The sequence below is a fragment of the Epinephelus moara genome, chromosome 24 (genome assembly GCF_006386435.1).
Source record: "Epinephelus moara isolate mb chromosome 24, YSFRI_EMoa_1.0, whole genome shotgun sequence".
In the NCBI taxonomy this organism is placed as follows: Eukaryota; Metazoa; Chordata; class Actinopteri; order Perciformes; family Serranidae; genus Epinephelus; species Epinephelus moara.
Genome location: NC_065529.1, coordinates 27,396,796 through 27,418,756, shown reverse-complemented (window position 1 = coordinate 27,418,756; position 21,961 = coordinate 27,396,796). Strand labels below are relative to the sequence as shown.

At 39.6% G+C, this 21,961-nt stretch overlaps 4 protein-coding genes across 4 annotated transcripts; 1 reads left to right on the top strand and 3 right to left on the bottom strand.

Annotated features, from left to right (window-relative positions):
* Positions 1-134: 134 nt before the first annotated feature.
* Positions 135-1,011, bottom strand: c24h1orf74 (chromosome 24 C1orf74 homolog). Its single transcript, XM_050037328.1, has one exon. It carries the CDS (start codon positions 1,009-1,011, stop codon positions 220-222), a length of 792 nt encoding a protein of 263 aa, XP_049893285.1. The 3' UTR covers positions 135-219.
* A 32-nt stretch (positions 1,012-1,043) lies between these two features.
* On the bottom strand, positions 1,044-3,430 carry tomm6 (translocase of outer mitochondrial membrane 6 homolog (yeast)). Its single transcript, XM_050037332.1, has 3 exons — positions 3,269-3,430; positions 2,098-2,233; positions 1,044-1,263 (listed from the first exon to the last, which is right to left on the bottom strand). Exons 1-2 carry the CDS (start codon positions 3,364-3,366, stop codon positions 2,137-2,139), a joined length of 195 nt encoding a protein of 64 aa, XP_049893289.1. The 5' UTR covers positions 3,367-3,430; the 3' UTR covers positions 1,044-1,263; positions 2,098-2,136.
* A 30-nt stretch (positions 3,431-3,460) lies between these two features.
* Positions 3,461-5,976, top strand: LOC126385559 (ubiquinol-cytochrome-c reductase complex assembly factor 2). Its single transcript, XM_050037330.1, has 4 exons — positions 3,461-3,657; positions 5,125-5,199; positions 5,652-5,718; positions 5,800-5,976. The coding sequence occupies exons 1-4, from the start codon at positions 3,520-3,522 to the stop codon at positions 5,904-5,906; spliced, it is 387 nt and encodes a 128-aa protein (XP_049893287.1). The 5' UTR covers positions 3,461-3,519; the 3' UTR covers positions 5,907-5,976.
* A 1,228-nt stretch (positions 5,977-7,204) lies between these two features.
* Positions 7,205-14,382, bottom strand: tspo (translocator protein). The gene is made up of 4 exons (XM_050037329.1): positions 13,968-14,382; positions 7,966-8,141; positions 7,735-7,873; positions 7,205-7,619 (listed from the first exon to the last, which is right to left on the bottom strand). Exons 2-4 carry the CDS (start codon positions 8,136-8,138, stop codon positions 7,446-7,448), a joined length of 486 nt encoding a protein of 161 aa, XP_049893286.1. The 5' UTR covers positions 8,139-8,141; positions 13,968-14,382; the 3' UTR covers positions 7,205-7,445.
* Positions 14,383-21,961: the final 7,579 nt, after the last annotated feature.

Genomic DNA, 21,961 nt, shown 5'->3' with positions numbered 1-21,961 from the left:
AAAAGAAGCCCTAAAACCAACATGTCTTGTTTGTCTATATTACCGTTTTCATCCACCCCATTGAGTATACTGTATGTCACAACCTTAGTTTTGTGTGTACTGCTCTTTGCACCAATAAAAATAAAAACAACAGCTGTTTTGAGACAGTTTAATGGAGTTATAAAGTAAAACCCACGTATACTTTAACAGCTTATTTTAAATACAAACGTCATGCTAGCATCACAAACAGACTGAGGGCAGAGTGACAGTGGTCTGACGAACTGTCAGATCTTTGAGGACATTTTGCTGCTGAAATCTTTCCTGTAAATGAAGCCTCCAGTTTTCCAGGTTGGACTGCACTGCTTTGAGCAGAACAGCCGGGACGCTGAAGGAGTACAGACAACATGTGTGACCTGCAGTGTCTGCCTGCCACGTTGCTGAAGCTGTAGTCACCATCAGCGGAGTCATAGACAGACAGTTCTCAAAGCTCTTGGTCTGATCGAACCAGTAAGTGACGGGGTAACCCAGTAACAGACCAAACACTGTGCACAGGTTCCACTGCTCTGACTCCTCTCCGACATGATGAGGTCTCTCAGCCTCCTTCAGTTGTTCAAACCCTCTCAGGAGGAGCAGTAAATCCTGCATCATGCTCTTCAGCTCTCCTCTGAGTGGATCAGCGATGGTGGGCTTCTCTAGTGAGTGGCACACATCGATCACAGCCACGCTGTTGTCACGAAACAGCTGTTCTACGTTTGATCTGACTGTGAGGGGATTAACAATGAGTGTGTTTCCGTTTAAATCCAGTGTGAGAAGTGATCTAGACACGAGCTGGGAAGACTGCAGAGAGCTCAAATACTGCTGCACCTGATCTGCACTGGCGCCGTTGCTGTCGTACAATAGAGCCGGTTTTAACCCCAAATCAACAGCCGAGACCTGAGCAGCCAGGTCCAGACTCTGAAGGACCGACGGAGACTTTCTACCAACAGACAGACATTTACGAGCTGCAGCAACAAAGAGCTCCTGAGCAGACATGTCTGCAGATATCACATCACACACGACTCAAATTATCGAATTAAAGCTATTTTAAAATCTATGGGTCAAAAACAACAAGAGCAAACACACACTTTCTGGTTTCTCTTTAGATAATCTGACATGACAAAAAATATTCTACAGAAAACTGAAGGTCATTCAGGTCAATACAATGATTTGCTTTTAAAGTAGTCATATAAAAATTTCATGGTCTTTATTCATGTCCGGTGTTTCTTCTTTGTTGGTCCAAAACACCTAAAGGAACAAAAAGATACTGTCAATGACAAGTGAATAAATACACATAGAAAACAAACAAGCTGCATATGAACTACTCTTCAGTTTTAACTTGTAGCAGCGAGAAGAGAAATATAGTTGCTGCTTAAACACATTAGCTTTGCCAATAGTAATGTAACCTAGACTTGGGCTGTTTTAAAGTATCACGGCCTTTCAGAGTATTTAGAAATCTAAAAGGTTTGATTCTCAAAGCTGTCAAAAAAACAGATGCTCCTCTTTCTATTAAACTGATATAGAGACGCTGTACTGATGTGTTGTAGTGCACAGCAAACACCACCAGAGGTCACTAGAGACTAACTTCCGGTTTAGTGCTGCGCTAACTTGAATAATAATTTAATCTTACTGCTCTTTTAGACTTTGCAAAATGTTATCGGACCGAATGGATTAAATCTTGGTAGCAGAGCAAGTCATTCTGCGGGGGTTGTGGTGCTAAAAAAAAGTGTATTTTGGTGCCCAATAGCGTCACATGATGAATCCTGCTGCAGTACCACTGTTTGGCCACTATGAAAATTGGCTTCAAAGCCCAGCACACTTCCCTGGGGCCTGATGTACATCCTGCAAGACTTTTCTTAAGAGCTAATTTCATATTAGAAACACAGCACTGTAGACGATGACAGACATGCTACAGACACATATCATCAGTGGCTTTTTTTTTTAAACATAAATACTGTCATATACTGTATACCTCAGTGAAATGTCAGAAAGGTATGAAGGTGTGGACAAAAAATAGACATTGCCCAGTGTAAACTGAACACCACCTCCTCCCTCTGGCTCTAATTAAGAAGATAATCTCACCATCATCCTGGTTTTGGCGATGGATGTATTTTGACCAGGTTATGTCACGGGCTGAGGGGACATCAGGTCAAAATCGGAGAGGTTTCTGGCGACCCAAACACCAGCTGCAAACAAGCCCAGGTTCACCAGAAGATTCCTGAAAAATCAATAAGACAAGCACTGGGTCACAAATGATGATTTACTCTCACAAAATCAAAGCAGCTAAAAAAAAACTACATCTAAGTCTGCTGAAAATAAAAATATTACATAGTAACTGGAGCCAAATTAACTACCTGTAGGGTAAAAATGACCTGTCATGCTTCCACTGTCTGTGCCTGCTTCCAGGTTTGTTATGTGGTCATTTGATTGAACACATTAATTTATAAGAATCATAGCCTGGCAAGTGCTGAATTTTTGTGGCAAATTCCTATAATGGTTATTTTGTACATGAACACAGATCAAACATTATATTTCACTAGACAGTAATGATGAAGATAAAGAGAGAAACAGAGGGGAGAGAGGGGTATGACTTTTCTGTTGCTCTTTGTAAAATACATCTTGTATTCCTGGCAATACTGTACTGCAATGTCTTGTTTCTGATCAACCTGTGTTATGTGCACAGATGCCTACACATGACATAAACCAGAATCAGCCAATATATCAGTTAGCTTATTCTACATTTTGCCAACAGGTAAGTGCAGGTATAAAGTGTTGGCATAATAATATTTATGTATAGAGCTTTGTTACATTGATGACATTGTTGAGCATAAATTATATGTTTTTATCCTTCAAAATGACTCAGAAACTGGATGTTTTTAAAGGTGAATAAGTCTATATTTATGAATTAGGACAGCAGCCTGTTGTGTTACCATCAAATAGTTTATATATTTCCTGTTAAATTCAATCAGGTCAAGGATTTCCCATGTCCATCCATCAAGTGCACAACTGATCATATTCGCGTGAAGGTATTGAGGGCCACAACTCTTCTCGCCATTCTTTCAAACGGATTGAAGCTATTTAATTTAAAACATTTTGATGGTGACAAAGTGTTTTGACAACAGTTCACGTTAGTCGTTAGAGAAACTGGTCGAGGCAAGGACAAATCTCCCTGGCGCAGTCTGCTAACGTTAGCTACATGGCTAACAACCACAGTTTAAACAGGTAACACGTTATTTTATTAACACTAACTCACCTTCTGAAGTCGTTTCTGTCTGTAGCGAACCGACAAGCTGAACTGACCCACTCCATCACACCGGTGGAAGGTTTCGCTTTACCGTTTGCTCCACTCATCTTGCTAACGTGCGGTATAACGACTGAAGCAGCAACGAGGGGAGCAGACCGGAAGAAGGAGGACGACTTTCTGTGTAACACAACTACGGCGTGCGATAAAGCTCAAACTTCACACGTCCTTAACACAACTCGATTTTTAGTGCATGTCCAAAGATGTCTGCCACCAGGTACCGTCGGTTCCTGAAGCTGTGTGAGGAATGGCCACGGGACGAGGCCAAGAAAGCCCGGGATTTAGGGACGTTTCTGCGGCAGAGAGTAGCCTCAGCCTTCCGTGAGGGTGAAAACACACAGGTAACTGTGCGGCCGTTAAACTGAGCCAACACACGGCTAATGAACACACCGAGCTAAGCTAAGAGGATAACCGTGACAACAGAGCCAACAGCCGTCGACCTTGTCTGTCCTGCCGCTTTAATTGATTCATATGAAGATTGTTTGTGATTAATATTATAAATAAATGCAATTTCAGAGCTCGATGCTAATGTGCTAAAGTTTTTTATCAGTTTGTAGCTTATTACATATGGTAGGAAGGCTGTTATCATGTCAACAGTGTTGCATAAGGGGTGTGTCAGTACAAGTTTTGCAGTACTTGCACTTAAATAGTTTTTGCACTACTGTGTACTTCATTATGTGTCAGTGGAAATATTTTAGTTTTTACCCTCACTAACTTTATTTTAAGGATTGTTATTGTAGTACAACTGATTCCTGATTTTTTTTTTTTAATTAATATTGCTATTTTACATAAACACATCAACAACTCAAATACATCAAACATACATAACTACATGCAAATATTTTATGTACAACTAAACTACAGCACTACATAAATACAGTTTGCATACAACTAAAAACAATTCTACAAACTACTACGGATTTTTTTTATATAAAACAAAAATACAACACTACAAATATTTACTACTACACACATCTTTTTGTATACAACAAAAATACGGTACTTTAGTGTACTGCAAGTTTATGTTACCTATTGGCCAACATATTTATTCAAATATAGCTGTAATATTAAATTTGCAGCTTTTATCCAAAAACTATCATGTATTTTCATTTAATTTAATATATTATAATAGATTAAACTATCTAAACTAAAGGGCTAGTTCAGACTTTTTTAAGTGGGGTTGAATTCGGCACTTGTCCATTGCAGTGTATTACCTTCAGTAGATGGCGGTCAGCACATCCCCAGTTCGGAGCAGGTAGGAGTACTGACATGGAAGCTCAGCAATGTTCTGCTGTGGACGGGGGCAGCAGAAAAACATATTTTAGCCACCTAAAAAAACTCAATATCAAGTTAAGTGAACACTATATTGATAATATGTGCAGATCAACTGTTAGGGTCAGAGTTTCAACGGTTTATGTAAGGGACAACAAATACAGGAAAATAAAAAGAGTGAATATGACAGCGACAATGAAATGCTGTTCACCATGGAGACAAGAGGATACCTTTATGAACCAGAGTAGAAAGAGGAACATTTGCAGAGGGAGACAGAACAGACTCAAAAACAGAGATGCATATGGAAACAGAAGTTCTGTGGTTGTGAAAATGTTGGTTGGTTGGTTAATTTGACACAAAAAAAACCTATCACTATATACAACACATTTGATTTAATTATAATTTCCTCTGTTTCATTCTCTTATCAAATATCAGTAAAATATCTGAAGTTTTTCCTTTTTGTCATGACATCTGGTAATGCTGCTGTTCACATTGTTCATTTGACATTTGCTCAATCACTACATGTTTCCCACCAGATCTCAGATCCAGAGAAGTGCGACCAGATATATGAAAGTTTGGCCCGCATTAACGGCAACTACTACAGACAACGAGTAAGTACAGGATATACATTCACACATCCTATATAACTATTTGCTACAGCTCTGCATTAAGTGCTGTTTTAATGAATCATTTTCTTGCCTGAACAATAAAAATAAATTCAACAGATGAGAGAGAAATCCTTCCCCTCCACAGTCTGTAACATGAAGCGTAGACTGTAGAGAAAACCTTGTGGCAGTTACTTTTTCATTTGATGAGGAGGATAATAAAAGGTCTCTCTAAACTTGTGTGCTTTGGTTACCATTAACACAGATGAGGACTGTCACATAAATCGAAATGTGTCAGGTTCACATTTTTCCATTGCGTTTTTAAACATGGAAGATATACACAAAATGTAAACAAAACCTCCCCCAGAAATAATTTCACTTCCTTTGTGAAACATTTATGTATCTAACGTTAACATTAAATGTATTTAATGCAAACACGTCTTTGTTTCCACTCACAGTTTCCTCGTGTAAGAGACACGAGCTTTACTGGAGTTACAGTGGAAGAGTGTAAATTGCTTTTATCAGGTTTGTACCCACAAAATCACATCTATGCTCGTGACTATTTATGCAACACACTTTTATTACAGTTAACTTTGTCTTGTACAGGGAATGTGCAACAGATGGACGAGGAGAAAAAGGGTTTGTGGAAGACGTTAATGGAGAGATTCGGCAAGTCACCGGAAGACGTTCCCGAGAAAGCTCCTGAAAAATAGTTTTTTTCCCTCTCACTCTTTTCTTTTCTCACTGCATGTATAGAAATAAAGCTTATTGTTGTTATCTTTATGGAGGTTTTTGTTATTATTTGTGATCTATTTTAATGGACTTTACAAACGAGCTGAACTCTGCAGATTTTCATCGTGCTAGTGGAAAGGAATTCCTACAGCAAACAAATTGGATTAAAAATACTCTAAGGGGCTGTATACACCAAAGCATTTTTTTCCTGAGGCCAGGGTATTTTTTAAAATTCTTTGCAAGGTGAGCACTGTTTATTTACGGTACCTTACCAATGGCAGCAGCCTGGCGAGGCCCTGAGCGTGAATTCTGCACTGTGTGCTGCCTCCTGGGTATTTTTTTTCTGACCGAGAGTTGAAAAATGTTCACCTTTGGGTAAAATGCTGCACTTAAAACTGTCACTTTTTACCCAGCAGTCCAATCTCAGTGGAGGAAGGACAAATACCAAGACGACAAATTGTCATATTGTACATGTACAAGTGTTGAACAATAATGATGGTTATATACTGTATAAATATTAACATGTTTCAGATTCAGATTCAGATTCAGAATACTTTATTAATCAGTTTGCTCTGTTTGCTGAACACACACACAGGTGAGTCAGTCCTATCTCCCTGCAGCCTTTCTCTCATCCAGGGCAACTTCCCTACCTTGTACCAACCATAGCTACCAATCACAACCAAAGTGTCTCAGCTGAAAAAATGCTGTGCCTCCAAAGTAGTCTCAAACACTCCCAAGCAAAATATAACAATTTTCTAGTTGTTTATTTTCCTTGGGCGCTTCCAGCTGGGCATTCCTCTAGAGCACTTGGTGTTTTCAACTGGGAAAAAAATGCTGTGGTGAACACTGGCCTGAAGGTACAATATGTGACATCCAGAGTCGGGGCCAGGATTGCCTACGCATGGCTCTCACCTCTGATGTCACAAACAAACGTTTAGGTGGCTGAGCCAAAATGGCTGCAGCTAGCAGTTCTAGTAGCACTAATGGAGCTAACAGTGCTAACTTTGGGGGTGGACAGATGGACTGGAGGGTGGGCCATCAGGCGACTACCCTGTATGAGTGCAGTGCAGAATGGTGCTGATTAGTTAGCCAAAGAAAGAACACCAATATCACCAATATTAGTGTTCTTTCTTTCTTAAAATTTTGTACAATTTTATTACCCCAAATTTTTCAGTGGCCTGCTGTGACTGAGGGAATGCATTCAAGAGTTATGAATTAGATATAAATCTTTATTTTAATTGAGTTATGGTCGTAACTACAACACAAGAATCAGTATAAATGCACACATCAGAATTGAGTTTATTAAAAAAAAAAGCAAACAATTGCAGTTTTACATAATAAAAAAAAACACACCAACAACTTATTATATAAAGTCATGACAAAGTGATTCTTATTCAGTTCAGCTTAAACAGAATTGTATTGTTTCCGTCTAAAACCAAAAGCTAAGCAGTGAAGCTGTGCTGCAATTTTATTGAAAGATAACTGATTTTGAAACAAAGCACACAGAGCAGAGCTGCCTCCTACTCTTTCTTCTCTTCCTTGTTGTCTCTCCATATGCAGTAGTTGAGGGAGGTGGCGAGACACAGCCAGGCCAGGTAGGGCGCCATCAACAGTGTTGCAGTGCGGTTGATGGGATACCAAGACACCATGGTGGCTCCGACAGTCCCAGTGAGAAATATGATCTCGATGAGCGCCTACATTGGGGGAAAGATAGAGGGTGTTAAACAGACATACAGGTGTAGGATACTGAGCTGTGTCATCCCCTGTAATTTGGTCTCCCAGTTAAAAGAAATGATTTGTGAAACGTACCAATTTCAGCTTGTGTGCACCAAAGAAAATAGGAGTCCAGGCCCAGTTCAGAGCGAGCTGCAGCCCATACAGTCCCAGTGGAACCAGTGCATCCCCAGTGAAACCTCCCAGCTCTTTCCACACCAGATAGGACCCATATCTGTGTAACAAAATTAAAAAAGTCTAACTTAGAAGAGGACGTTGAATCACTGCTAATAAAAGACTGTAGGATCCCGTCACTGTAATGCTCACCCCATGCCTGTGTACAGACATGTCCACACTACAGGGAATGCTGCATTTGGTGGACGCCACGATGGTTTCTGAAGAGTTGGGTACCAGGTCTTCACTTCTTTGCGTGTCACGTAGCCGCCATAGAACCCGCCCAGGTGCGGCAGGGCTGTCATTCCAATCATGGGCAACCACATGTTCTGCAATAAGAGCAGGATGCATTATCGTTAGCTGTTTTGACAGAGAGATCCTGCAATACTGATCTGACAAAGACCCTTCATTACGCTGGCTTTGCTTTATTTCACAGAACCAAACAACACCAGTATGATGCCGAACTAATGTGTGATTTCAGATAGCATGCTGGTGTTCAGTAAGCAAAAGAGGCCTGACGTTTGCAGCGCTGGTGCGTCTGGCAGCACTTTCTATCACTTTACATATGAAGGTATCACAAACAGGTGCACTTTGGATCCATGGACATTTGTGACCAAAAAAAAGAGGGAGAGATTACACTTGTAATTTGCTTTGTCAATTAGTTATAACCAAAAAAAAAAAAGCCAAGGCACACTGCTTTGCATAAGTTAAAAAGCCTGTAATAAATGGGCTTAAAGCCTACATGCTTCAACTCACAGTCTTTATCAGGGCATGTTATAACAAGTGGCAGTTCACACGTATACCAAGGCTGATGTCAGGTGCCAAGAAATTAATTACCAACAGGGACTGGTGTTTAACATCTGTTCGGACTGGTTATCAAACATTAATAGACCTTTTTTTTCCCAGTAATGATCAAAAAACAAAGGTTGGCATCAGATGTCTAGTAGGATTCATCCTCAACTTATTCTAGGTAGAGTTGGTGGTTTTTACACTATCAACAGCTGCCTGCTGCGTCCCAAAACAATGATGATAAGAATGGTGAGAGTGAACTGAAGATGTGAAAACCAAAACAATGAGCTGTAAGACGCTTTAAAGTCATAGAGCCATGTACTAATTCTCAAACCAATACTCAGAAAAATGTTGGCATTTTTCGTTTCTGCAAACCACGGATATGTTCCTTATTTTCACTTAATTATGTAGCGGATATGTTGAAACTTCACAATTCAGCAACACTGTGGTTAACATGTTGTTAGGTTTAGGCACAAAAACCACTTGGTTATACTTCGGAAAAGATCATGTTTTGGCTTAAAATATCCCATTTTGGTTGCACAATCCCAGTAGAAAAAGCAGTACGAAACAATTGCTTTTCATGGCACTATCCCGGCCAAGAGGTTGCTACAAAACACCCATGTTTGGAGACTAAAAACCTGCTGGAAACACAGTAATCACTCACTAAAACACAACTAGTTTTGTTGTTTGCTGGTCTTCAACTATGGTGTGCAGCTTGGCAGGTGTTTTGCTGAGGCGACACACCATCCACCATCCCCTCCACCTCCAAATGAGTCAATTCATATATTACATCACTTTAGAAACATTGATATGATAGGTATAAAACTTGCAAATTTAACGCATTTGTGGTTTGCAGAAATACACAATGCCAACATTTTCTTCTGGCCACTGGGCTGTAATTCTAAATCACTACCAGCAAGACCCATTCACAAACAAGAAGGGGAGACCAGGGAATCATTTTTGCATTAAAGCTCTCAAATTTTGACACATACCTCCCTTATTTGTCTTCTACAAATAGCAATGTTTCCAACTTCTCCAACTATATTACAGACCTCATTAACCAATGTCCAATACAAGGAGTTCCATTGTTACAACAAGGGCTGCAACGGTATGAGATTTTCAAGGTACAATAACCGTCTCAGAAAATACTCTAGTTTCACGGAATCACGGTATTATAGACTTTATATTATTGTCAGTCCCTAAAGGAATGAAAACGGAAGGGTTATTTTTTGTTGAACAAACATTTTATTACTATAACTGAAACTTGAAACCATTTTGTTAATGAAAGTATGTGTAAAATGCCTCCCCATTGAAAATAACTAAAATAAAGGGGAGATTCTTCATCCGGTTGCATTTTTTCCCAGTATCCTAGATCAGCAAATGTACACAGTATGATAACCGTCAACTTTTACATCACAGTATAACTTAAAACCAGTATATCACCAATCTGGAAATCCATCGGTAAAAAAAAAAAAAAATTAATAATTTTTTTTTTTTTCTTCCTTTGCCTCTGGAGGCACTGCCCATAGTTTTTTGACTAATGGAAGTGCAGGGGCCTCGGGGATTGCTCAACCCCTTCACTTCCGTTGTTTGCAAATACTTCCAGGTAGAAAACCAGCACCAGCAGAGTTTAGCTATATATATATATATATATATATACACACATACATGTAATATATATATATATATATATATATATATATACACATACATGTAATATATATATATATATATATATATGTAGCCAGGTGAACTATAGGCAGACAGTATTTTGAGCTGTTCCCGTAGCATAACTGATGCTGAAGTGTTATAGTGACTGTTTATTTTTGTTTTCATCCTATTTTATCTGTCACATCATTTCATATGTAGGAAACTGGTTATCCTGCTGAGGTGTTGTGGCTTTAAGAGCTGCTTCCTGGCAGATCTCACAGCTGGCGTAGTTGTCGCAGGACTTTAGAACAAGAAAGTTGGGAGGTTACCGGTAGTTTGATGTTGTGTTCCTGCACTTTTATAAGGAAATATCCAGGTCTGCCGAATGTGTCCTAAATGTGTGTGTGTGTGTGTGTGAACCCCACTGCGCTGAGGGAAAACTGAACAGCGGGACAGCAGGGGAGAAAAAGCACAGGAGAAAGCCGTGATTTGCTTCTGGGTGTGTTTGGCGCGCAAGCAGCACACTGGAGTGAGAGACTGAGCCACTACTGTTGTCTTTGGATACCATTGATAGCTTGATGGCACTTTTTGATGTTGCTGACACTGTTGCTAATATGGTTTAGCGTTGAGAGACAGCATTAAGCTCTTGTAAGGGAAAGTGTGGTGAGACATATTTGCTTTATGCTAGAAAAACAAGCCCAAAGCTGTTTTTTTGTTTTGTCTGTTGTCTCAAAATTAAATACATTAAAGCTGCTGATTTCTGTCTATCATATATATATATATATATATATATATATATATATATATATATATATATATCACATTTTTCACGTCACTGTATCACCGTTTAGACTAATCTGATGTTTGTAAAGTCTATAAACACAGTGACTGAACAAACATTACTATTTCTGTGTGGACAATTTGTAATTAATAACATGGTTATCGTAGATTAGCTGGGCTAACCGTTAGCTGTTAGCCCCGTTAGCGGTGTCTGTAGTAACTCAGTAACTCAATAAATGGTCCGTGAAAAAAATATTTNAAAAAAAAAAATTCACGTTGATGAGACAGCGTTTTGGGTGGAGCGGTCGGACGCGGAGCTTGCTGTTTCTGTAGGTACACATTTCCTGGGGACACCTGCACGTCTCGGCCCGCCCCCTCCATGATTGGCTAAAGCGCAGCATCGTTCAAACTCAACTCTGTGGAGGGAATTCATCTGGAAAAAGGTTTTTTATAACTCCCAGAACAAAAAATCACAAAGCAACAAACCAAAACATGGTCAGTGTTGGAGAATGTGTGGTACTGTGTCTGCTGGTCATTTTCATATCTTTTGGGAGTGTCCTAAAAATTTCTTCTTACTGAGTAGTAGTAGATGTGGTTACAGAGATTAGATCAACAATCAGCTCAGAGCTGGATTTCAACTTCAGTGTTATGTATTTGGGAAATGTGCCAACTGGGCTACTAAAGCAAAACAGATATTTATCACAAATACTACTGGCAGGTTGTAAAAAAGCAATAACCAGGAAATGCCTGTGTAAAAAGTCTCCAGCAATCTATTGATGAATACAAATAGTTAAAGAAATTTATGTTATGGAATAACTGACTTTTTCTCTGAGACATGTCACTGAAAAATGTGACAAATATTGGGGAAAAAAATGTGCTCTTTGACTTTGAACAGATCTTTTATTTATATGTTTATTTTGTTTGGTGAATTTCGGTTTATCCCCGTTATTAAGACATACAGAATGACTATGGCTTACAAATGAGTGGAAGATTTCTCCTTCCTTAAAATACCCTAGCTTTCCAGGAATCAAAGTCAAGGATCATAGGGACCTTCGTGATCTTACAGGACGATCATGGACATAAAGGACCCATTATTCGTGATACTTGCTTCTTTTCATTTTCTGTTTTACAAGATGTTATGCATTTCACCTTCTCCTATGATGTCACTGTATTTTTTGGCTTTAACATCTGCACATCTCTTCACACAACTATGAAATTCCACATGCAAGGTCATCCAATAAAAACATATTATGACTCACAGGTCATTACTTCTTAATTAAAGTGGTGCTGTTACAACCATCCCTGGTCTCCCCTACTTATTTGATCCTTATGAGAGATACTGATTATAGGTGCTTTAAACACTAAAACATTCACACTATCCCTGCCATTGCTAAGATTTTCCGTCATTTATGACAGAATGCGTTCCGGCCAGTGACGACATATTCTGGCAACCCGTGTTTTCACTGTTATAAAATAAGGGCACTGTTACACATCTTGTAAAGTAGAACAGCACTGCCGTGTCCAGAACGAACAAAGACGAAGATCTGCTGGATACCAGAGGAAGATGATGTTTACAGATGTAGCTGCTTGGAACCCACACAAAAATGCAAGCACTGAAGGAAAAGTTTACAGTTGCGCAAGCCGTGGACATGTTGATGGACTCTGACACCGACTATTCCTGTTTTGATCAACATTCTGAATGTGATATGGACGAAGAGCAAACAAGTTTGGTGGGACGAACACGGGATCACCATGACCATGACAGTGATAGTGACACACTAACAAGACGACCACAGAGGAGAGGGAGACAACAATATTGACACTGAACATTACAACGTGTTCAGTTATACCTCATACAGAATATTATTTTCTTTTTGTTTTTAATTTATACAATTAAAATTGACGTTAGAAAATGAGGGAAAAAAATGTAAATGCGAAATAGATTTTTTGGTTGAAAATTTTCTCAGCTATTTCCTTCTTTTTTTTTTATGAAAATGCACAAATTCAAGTGTTGATTAAAAAGGAACCGAATGAGAGATTAACATGTTGTTTTCTGTGCATTTGATGTATATACTGTTAACATATTCATAGAGCAAATTATTCAGTGGGTCTTGAAAGATTAGTGAATATGATCAAAAATACTGCCGGTGGCTGGCAACTTGAAAGTAATGCTGCGTTCCAGGCAAGTTTCTGAGCCCGTAAGTCACCACTTCAAGTCACGACTCACGACTTCATAGTGTTCCAGGCAAGTCATGCCAAACTCTCAAAGCAACATGGCGGACTGTGCGGGGTTTATGTTTGTTTATGATCACCTCTGTCACCAAAGGGGCCGGTTCCTTCCTCATTTGAGCGAAACGGAGGAGGAGAAATGGCGCATAAGGTCACAGATGCGATTATACTTTTTATTTTACGTTATCTGTGTGTTTGGAAACGTAGGCTATTTTGTATTGATTTATTCTTGCACTGAAAACCAGCTGTTAAAGCGGCTGCCAATAGAGAGGAGTAAGGTAATTGGTTTAGAGGGCTGTGTGATGTCAGGTGGTAAATTACGGGTTTGACTGCTGTTCCAATGCACTTTCACGGGCAGAAGGTTGTAAAAACACGAGTTACAGGTTGCCTGGAACGCAGCATAATACTCTGGCGGGGAAAGTGTTAATATTGGTATCGGCCCTGGTTGACACAGTATATCGGTCGGGCTATATGCGAGAAAATCACTGAGGGCAGTTAGGGACTGCTGTATTGTATTTCACAACAATGAGCAATGGCTGTGTGGGCTCAGGGAGTTATGAGAATGCGCCCATAAAACTACATTTATTAGCTTTAAATAATGTATAGTATATTTAGGTGAAACATTCAGTGACGTTAGTGCAAAGTTGCAATCATTAACATGATATTGTAGAACACGTTAGCAGATTGTAGACTGTAACATAACTCACCTCACTCGGCTGTCAGCTCCTCCACACCGTATGTCCAGTATGTATGTTGCAGTGTTCGACTTACTGACGCTAAACACGTCCAGTGGAGACCTCAGGCATGCTGTGATATTGTGATATAAGTTACATGAGCGGGCAGGGCTGTCTTATCAGCGTGTTCAGTTACAGACACTCCCCATGCTAACACAGGCAAACTCTATGACGTTGCAGCGTCGTTACCAACCGCTTGGTCGCGAGGACAAACTCAACAGAGGGCTGACGGTTAGTGGAGTAATTTGGTAGCTAGCTAGGCTAAATTATTGTGTTGTATAACGCTACTGTAGTCCATTAAAAGTCCAAAGGTCACCAAAATCATCTTACTTCAGCTAGGCGGGTTATTACACATTTCCTCGTTGCTTACACAACACACACAACTGGAGAGGTGACTGGACGGGCGACACCAAAGATTAAATAACCGTCAAGATAGTTTCCGGAAGTACCTCTCACAGGCAGCTTCTGTTCCTCTCTGCGGCCAGTAGCTAGCTTACATCAGTCCAAAGTCAGTGCTCAGCTTCAGTGGACAACGTTAAAAAGACAAGACCAGGTGTTGGTGTAGAAAAGAGTGGGACACAACCTATTACCTTATTTTGTTTTATTCTAATTACATGCACATCTCTGCTACAAATAAACAGGTTTTTTTTTCTTGAACTTACCTGTCTTCTGCAATTCTACATGCAGAGGGTTAGCTGTAACACGACGCTTGCTGTAACACTTGCTGGAAAAGTCTGTTTAACACAATTAATTCAATACAATTCAATCTATAGGTCTCTATCTACAACAGGGGAAAGATAGATATCCATACAGGTATCCATCTCTTAGTCTATCATAGATATTCAATGGTTGGACCGATAGAAGTACATAGATTGGGTAACCTTGAGCCACGTGTCAAAATGTGAGTTTTGAATGTATAAATATTGAAAAGACTGTGAAACTGTGTGTCAATAACATACCTCACAAATTAAAAACACTAAGTATATCTCATTTAATCAAGGACATTAGTTCAAACTGAATATAAGTTTGTCGTGCAAAAATAGAGAAACTGCGATGTCGAAAGTTGGGTGGAAATTTTATCAAGCCTAGCTACCACCTGCTGGGAGTTAGTTACTTAGTTCAAATGGTGCTATGTTTTTGGCAACAAGACAGTTGTTAAGATGATACCCTAAATGGTTGGATTTGTGACTTAAATAGACAGCTCAGTAATCGAAAAACAAGTATGACAAAGAAATTTACTTATGTCAGTAGAAAACACTTTTTGTTACTGATCTCAGCTGAAACACGTCCAATCTCTGTGGAATTTTGCGGGTCACTGTTTGGTGGTGTCATGGTCAACTGGCCCGAAGCACGGAAGGATCGTCTCTGTGTTACCACATAAAATGTCCATGTTACAATTCAGCCCACGTTATTTTGTGCACCGTGCTCCTCTAGCCATGGACACAGACCTGAACTTCAACTACCACATTAAAACAATGTCAGGGTCAGCCTACTATCACCTTAGGAAAATATCAAGGATTAAAGGATTAAGTAAAACTTATATTAAAAGCGTAGTCCCAATTAAACGCCCAGTCCCTTTACTAGCCCGGTATGGCTACACATTTTAACAAAAGGCCTGTCTCAATTAGACGCCTGGTGTAGTTGCCAAGCAGTTTATTTTTATAGAAGTTCTTCAGGCGGTGATAAAACCGCGGTGTTGGCTACCTCAATTTATGTGTCCATTCCTTGATTACACTGTAAGTTATTCATATTCCTTCAGTCCATAAGGGTCCTCAGAACAAAAGAATCAAAAGGTTTTTTTTAAATAAAAATTAATCCAAGTCGTGAGTATTGTTTTAACAGGATAAAGTGTTGTGTTGTATTCCTTGAGTGCCATAACTCTCTCTGATGTGCTGTCTGTCAGAGCTAGATCAAATGAATGATTCATAATTTTTAATACAAGTAATATTCATACAGGTTTAAATAAACAATTTGATTGTATATCCTAATCTTTGCTGAGCAACAGTTTTGTGTGAAAGGAGTTAAAGGCCTGTCCCAAATATAGTCCCATTGATTTCAGTGATATAAGCAAATTATAGCCTGGGCTATTAATTGAAACTTTTACGGTATGTCTCAGCAGGATTTGGAAAAACTTGTCCATGCATTTATCTTCAGTAGACTTAAGTACTGTAACAACTTCTTTAAAAGTCTCCCTAAAAAATCAATCAGACAGCTGCAGCTGATTCTGAATGCTGCTGCTTGAGTCCTTTCTAAGACCAAGGATGTGGATCACATCACTCCAGTTCTGAGGTCTTCAAACTGGCTTCCTGTCTGTCAGAGAATCAACAATACTGCTGTTGGTTTACAAAGCACTAAATGGTTTAGAGCCCAAACACATTTCTGACCTTCTGCTACATTATGAAACATCCAGACCTCTCAGATCATCTGGGACAGGTCTGCTTTGTGTCCCCAGAGACAAGTCTAAACATTGAGAAGCATTGTTTAGTTTTATGCACCACATATCTGGAACAAACTCACAGAAACCTGCAGGTCTGCCCCAACTCTCACTTCTTTAACATCAAGGATGAGGACTTTTCTGTTTGCTGCTGCCTTTTTTTTATTGAATAGTTATTCATTTCTTAAACTGCGATGTAATATTTATCATCATTTTTTATTGATTTTAACTGTACTTTAACCTTTATTCTTGCATTTTATATCTGTCTTTTCTCTAGTTCTTCTTTAATGAATTGCTTTTAAATGTTCTTTTTATGATGTATTACTTTTGCACCTTGTCTCGATGCTTTTGATGCTTTATGAAGAGCACTTTAAAATGCTTTGGTGTCAACATCTGCCATATAAATTAACTAGCATTGCTCTCTCACTCAAGGAGGAACACAGGTGATTCGGACAATTACTGAACATAGAGTGCTCCAGAGATGACATTTTTCTGTGGGCCAACCAAGGAACCTCTGAGGGAACTTATAGATTCATTGAGGCTGACGTTGAAGTTAGTGTTACCCAGGTTCCCTCATCAGTATTCCTGTGGGATTTTTCCACTGGATTTTGGATTATTGCAGAAAATAAGTCTGTGGCGACCAAACGTTTATGATACTTACATGTTTTCTTTAGCAAGATAAAGGCTAATATTAGGCTATAAAGGAACTACACTATGGTCACATGTAAAGCTGTGTTCAGCGTGATGATGTTCTGTAGTCTCATTTAGCCACTTAACAGCAACTGCCTTTTTAAGACACATAAAAGTTTAAAAATTCACCAGTGGGGTGTTTATCAACATATTTTATGTTGTAGAACAAAACGTGAAAGTCTCTTCAGCTTGTTGCAACCACAGAGCTTATTTCAGGCATCTAAACAAAAACTCACACAAAAAAACAACTGACTCCAAGATGAGGGAACTAGGAGTGCTAAAATGCTAACCCTTTTCCAGGTTTAAAGACTCATTCCTAGGGCACTCTACTACTAAAAAACAATAAACAAAATGATAAACTCAAAATGATTTTATTTAATATATTTTATTTAATTCCTTGTAAACAAAACAATATCATCATTACAACATATTGCCGTGCATGCTTTATTTTACTTGCTTCAATTCTGTCGTTTGTGCTCCATTACACAGTATTACTTTCTGGTAGTTAGTGTTAAGTAAAAGTACAGAAGAATGCCAAAATGTAGGCCTATTTAAAGTATGAAAAGTAAAAGCTGTCATGATGCAGAATGACTCCTTTAAAATGTCATACTATTATAGAATATTATAATTTTCTGTTTTATCACCAACAAATACATGTCAGCATTTTAATGTTGTAGTTCATCAGTGTGGGAGCACTACTGGGTACTTTACTACTGGGTAGATTAGTATTACAGTAATTAATGATATATTGTAAGCATTTTATGTGTTATATGTATGTACTAAGAAACTAGTGGGCCAGCTGCAGAGAATGTGAAGTTGACATCACGCCATATCTTTTGGATGGGGGCGCCATCTTGTGAGGATCACACTGTGTTACCTGTGCCTGCTACACTGCTCAAGTAACAGTATTTGGACAAACTAATCCCAATGAACAATATAGATCAATATGACTTGGCTGGACTACAGACCCCAATGCACTACCTTCCTACTGAGGAACTAGTGATGAACTAACTATTAGTTAATGGTCAGTTCTTTATTAACTCATGATCAAATTTCATAGAGGAGTTAATCACGACTTAATAATTAGTGAACTAGTTACTTCATCAGTACAGAATCATTACTCAATAACCCGTCCATTAGTTAACCTTTTTATGTCCTAAAGTAAAGTGACACATAATGAGTAGTCTTTCATTACTTCATCATCATCTTTACAATTAGTTCCTTAACAAAAAAATCAGACAGCAGGATTCTTGAGAAGAGTTTTATTTATTATTTTCAGACCACATACACATTAATATGACCATCCATGTTATTCTGTACGATGATGCTTTAGAAAGGTAGGCTAAGCTTAAAGAATTTATCATGGGGGCTGCGTGTAAAGTACTGTATACTGATCACACCGCTGTTCACAGTACAGTTGTTTGAGGTGCACAAAATTTAAAGTAGTTACTATGAAACAAATTTGGAATGAATGGGGAACTAACTATTAGTTAGTGGTCAGTTCTTCAGTAACTCCTAATCAAATTTCAGAGGAGTAGTTACTGAGGAACTAATGAGGAACTAGCTATTACTTAATCATTACCTACCCTTTTTGTGTACCCTAAAGTAAAGTGAGACATCAAAATGAGTAGGTAATGAGTACTGAATCATTACCTACTCATTAGCTGCCCTTTTTTGTGTAAGATACACAAAAATTACAGTAGTTACTGAGGAACTAATGAGGAACTAACTATTAGTTAATGGTGAGTTCTAATGGTGTGGGGTATCACTACTGAGGGAAGTCTTGCATTAGGATGTTGAAAAACTCTAAATTCAGCGTAATGTGGATTTATGTTGAAAAAATACTCATCCATGATGATAGTATCCCATAGAATGTCCATTATCCAGCTCAAATTTCATATTTTGAAAGCAGTTAGACAGAAAACCTTTAAAAAAAATGTGTAGTACTTAATCATTGTTTTCTATGACACAACATTTAACACAAGCATGGCAATTAATGAATTTAGCACATTCAGGGGGTATCTTATGGAAACAACAACATTGTTTATCAAAAAAGTATAGTAATTTCTTCACCTTTTGGTTGATGTGAAATGTACCCCTAATTACAGAGTGAGTCATAAGTTGTCATAAGAACTTATGAAATATCTCTTGACGTGAAATTGAAACCTCATCTAGCAACATTAGATACTTATGATACCAATCTTGGTTATAATGTCAAAGAAGTCACCATTATGATCCATTTTCTGGCATAGACATCTTTGTCTTATAGTGTTGATGTTGCATTGAATTTCCCCTTGGGGATTAATAAAGTATATAAAATTAAATTAAAAAAAAAATAGTCTACAAAAGCATGACATTACCTGTTATGTCCACCAAAGATTTTAGAAATCCAAGAGTAACTTAAGAAAATAAAATATCAGTGGTTGACATGCTGTGTTAACTCAGATTTGATTGAAGTAGAATAGAAAGGTTACATTTGCTACGTTCTCATTACAAGTTTGTCTGCTTCCATCCTCTACCGTCTGAAGGTTAGCGTTAGCAATGTAGCAAGTGGCTTGCGTCACGTTCTGTAAGCCCCTGTTCCACAGCTGATTGAACTTTGACCCCTTTCTTTCTGTCACTCAACCACATCCAACATGAAGATGCAAACAAAGTATTAACAATGCATTGGTTAGCAATATGTTTGCATTGTGTTGATTTAATAGGCTTCTTTCAACATTATTATTTTCCATAATTCAACCTAGTCCATTGTGCACAATTACAGGTTGAATGAGGGCAGAATGTTTTCCACCTATCCATTGAAGCTGATATTTGGTATTAGATATTATATTATATTATATTATAATCCTGTGGGGGGTGCTCCGGGAGTATGGGGTTGTAAGCCCCTTGCTAGAGGCCATCCAGTCCCTGTACCGAAGGAGCGCGAGTCTGGTTCGCGTGGCCGGCAGTAAGTCAGACCTGTTCCCGGTGAGAGTTGGACTCCGCCAGGGCTGCCCTTTGTCACCGGTTCTGTTCATAACTTTCATGGACAGAATTTCTAGGCGCAGCCGTGTGGTGGAGGGTGTCAGGTTCGGTGACGGTGGGATCTTGTCCCTGCTTTTTGCGGATGACGTGGCCAGCTCTTGCTGGGACGGTTCACAGCCGAGTATGAAGTGGCTGGGATGAGAATCAGCACCTCCAAGTCTGAGGCCATGGTCCTCAGCCAGAAAAGGGTGGATTGCCCACTCCAGGTTGGGGGGGAGGTCCTGCCTCAGGTGGAGGAGTTTAAGTATCTTGGGATCACGAGTGAGGGTAGGATGGAGCAGGAGATTGACAGGCGGATTGGGGCGGCGTCAGCAGTGATGCAGGCGCTTAACCGGTTCGTTGTGCTGAAGAGGGAGCTTAGCCAGAAAGCGAACCTCTCGATTTACCGGTCGATCTATGTTCCAATCCTCACCTATGATCACGAGCTCTGGGTAGTGACCGAAAGAACGATATCGTGAGTACAAGCGGCCGAAATGAGTTTCCTCCGTAGGGTGGCTGGGCTCAGCCTCAGAGATAGGGTGAGGAGCTCAGATATCCGGGAGGGACTCGGAGTAGAGCCGCTGCTCCTCCACATCGAGAGGAGCCAGTTGCGGTGGTTCGGTCATCTGGTAAGGATGCCTTCCGCATGCCTCCCTTGGGAGGTGTTTCGGGCATGTCCAACTGGGAGGAGACCTCGGGCCGCCCCAGGACACGCTGGAGGGATTACATCACCCGGCTGGCCTGGGAACGCCTCGGGGTCCCCTCGGAAGAGCTGACAGAAGTGGCTGGGGAGATATATTATATTATATTATATTATATTATTTTATATTAGAGTAGGCTATATTATAAACAATGCACTGCATTTACTTTGACCCAAAGATGAGTCAGGGGAAGTCAGGGAAGAGGAGGAAGATGATTCACAGCAAGGGGCAGCAGGTTGATGCAGTAACTTGAATCTATTGTAGGTCAGTCTTTTTTCAAAATTTTCTCCCGGGGGACCATGCCCCTGGAGCCCCCCTAGTTAGACCACGCTTAAGCCCCGGATGTCTACAATGTCTGGCACTGCCTCTGACTGCCAGTCAGCTCTCTGTTGTGAGTTTAGCTGTTCTGCTGCCTGTGATTTCTTGCACTGTGGATTACCTTACAGCATGGCTGCACATTCTGCCTTTGTGTGTCCACCACAGAATCCACTCATCATCACCACTGGTTCCTCAATGGTTACAACCTACCTACAGTCAGCTCCTCACAAATGTGTTCCCTCCCTTGTGTGTTCCCCTTGTATCGAACCCTCTGCTCATCTGATGCCACTTCCTGTCTGCTTCCTAACTGTACCGCTGCACACCTCTGAACTGTTTGCTGTTTGTGTGCATTCAGCACACGCCAGTCACTCACCAGCTCTCTGTTCCAGCATGCAGAGTATTTGACTGAACCTGTGCCCCTTAAATGCAGAGAATTCTCTGAATCTTTTGATGATATTATAGACTGTTGATGGTGAAATCCCTAAATTCTTTGCAATTGTGCATTGAGAATAGTTGTTCTCAAACTGTTTGCCCACACAGTTTTTCAAAACGTGACCATCCTTGCTTGTGAACACCTGAGCCTTTTTAAGATGCCCCCTGTACCTGTTGGTAAATGATACTATCATTTACCAATTAGCCTTATTACCTGTGGAATGTTCCAACAGGTGTTTTTTGAGCATTCAACAACTTCCCCGGTCTTTTTTTGCCCCTGTCCCAACTTTTTTGGAACATGTTGCAGGCATCAAAATCACAATAAGTGTGTATTTTACAAAAACCAATACGTTTATCATTTTGAACATTACATATCTTGTCTTTGGACT

Bases quoted from the DNA above. Each gene is read 5' to 3' on its own strand.
- tspo (XM_050037329.1), bottom strand. From the start codon at position 8,138: ATGTGGTTGCCCATGATTGGAATGACAGCCCTGCCGCACCTGGGCGGG. The intron at 7,874-7,965 runs GTGAGCATTACA...TTTGTTACACAG, and splicing joins TGTCTGTACACAGGCATGGG to ATATGGGTCCTATCTGGTGT. The intron at 7,620-7,734 runs GTACGTTTCACA...CCCCCAATGTAG, and splicing joins GTGCACACAAGCTGAAATTG to GCGCTCATCGAGATCATATT.
- c24h1orf74 (XM_050037328.1), bottom strand. From the start codon at position 1,011: ATGTCTGCTCAGGAGCTCTTTGTTGCTGCAGCTCGTAAATGTCTGTCT.
- LOC126385559 (XM_050037330.1), top strand. From the start codon at position 3,520: ATGTCTGCCACCAGGTACCGTCGGTTCCTGAAGCTGTGTGAGGAATGG. The intron at 3,658-5,124 runs GTAACTGTGCGG...GTTTCCCACCAG, and splicing joins GTGAGGGTGAAAACACACAG to ATCTCAGATCCAGAGAAGTG. The intron at 5,719-5,799 runs GTTTGTACCCAC...TGTCTTGTACAG, and splicing joins GTGTAAATTGCTTTTATCAG to GGAATGTGCAACAGATGGAC.
- tomm6 (XM_050037332.1), bottom strand. From the start codon at position 3,366: ATGAGTGGAGCAAACGGTAAAGCGAAACCTTCCACCGGTGTGATGGAG. The intron at 2,234-3,268 runs GTGAGTTAGTGT...TTGATTTTTCAG, and splicing joins GACAGAAACGACTTCAGAAG to GAATCTTCTGGTGAACCTGG.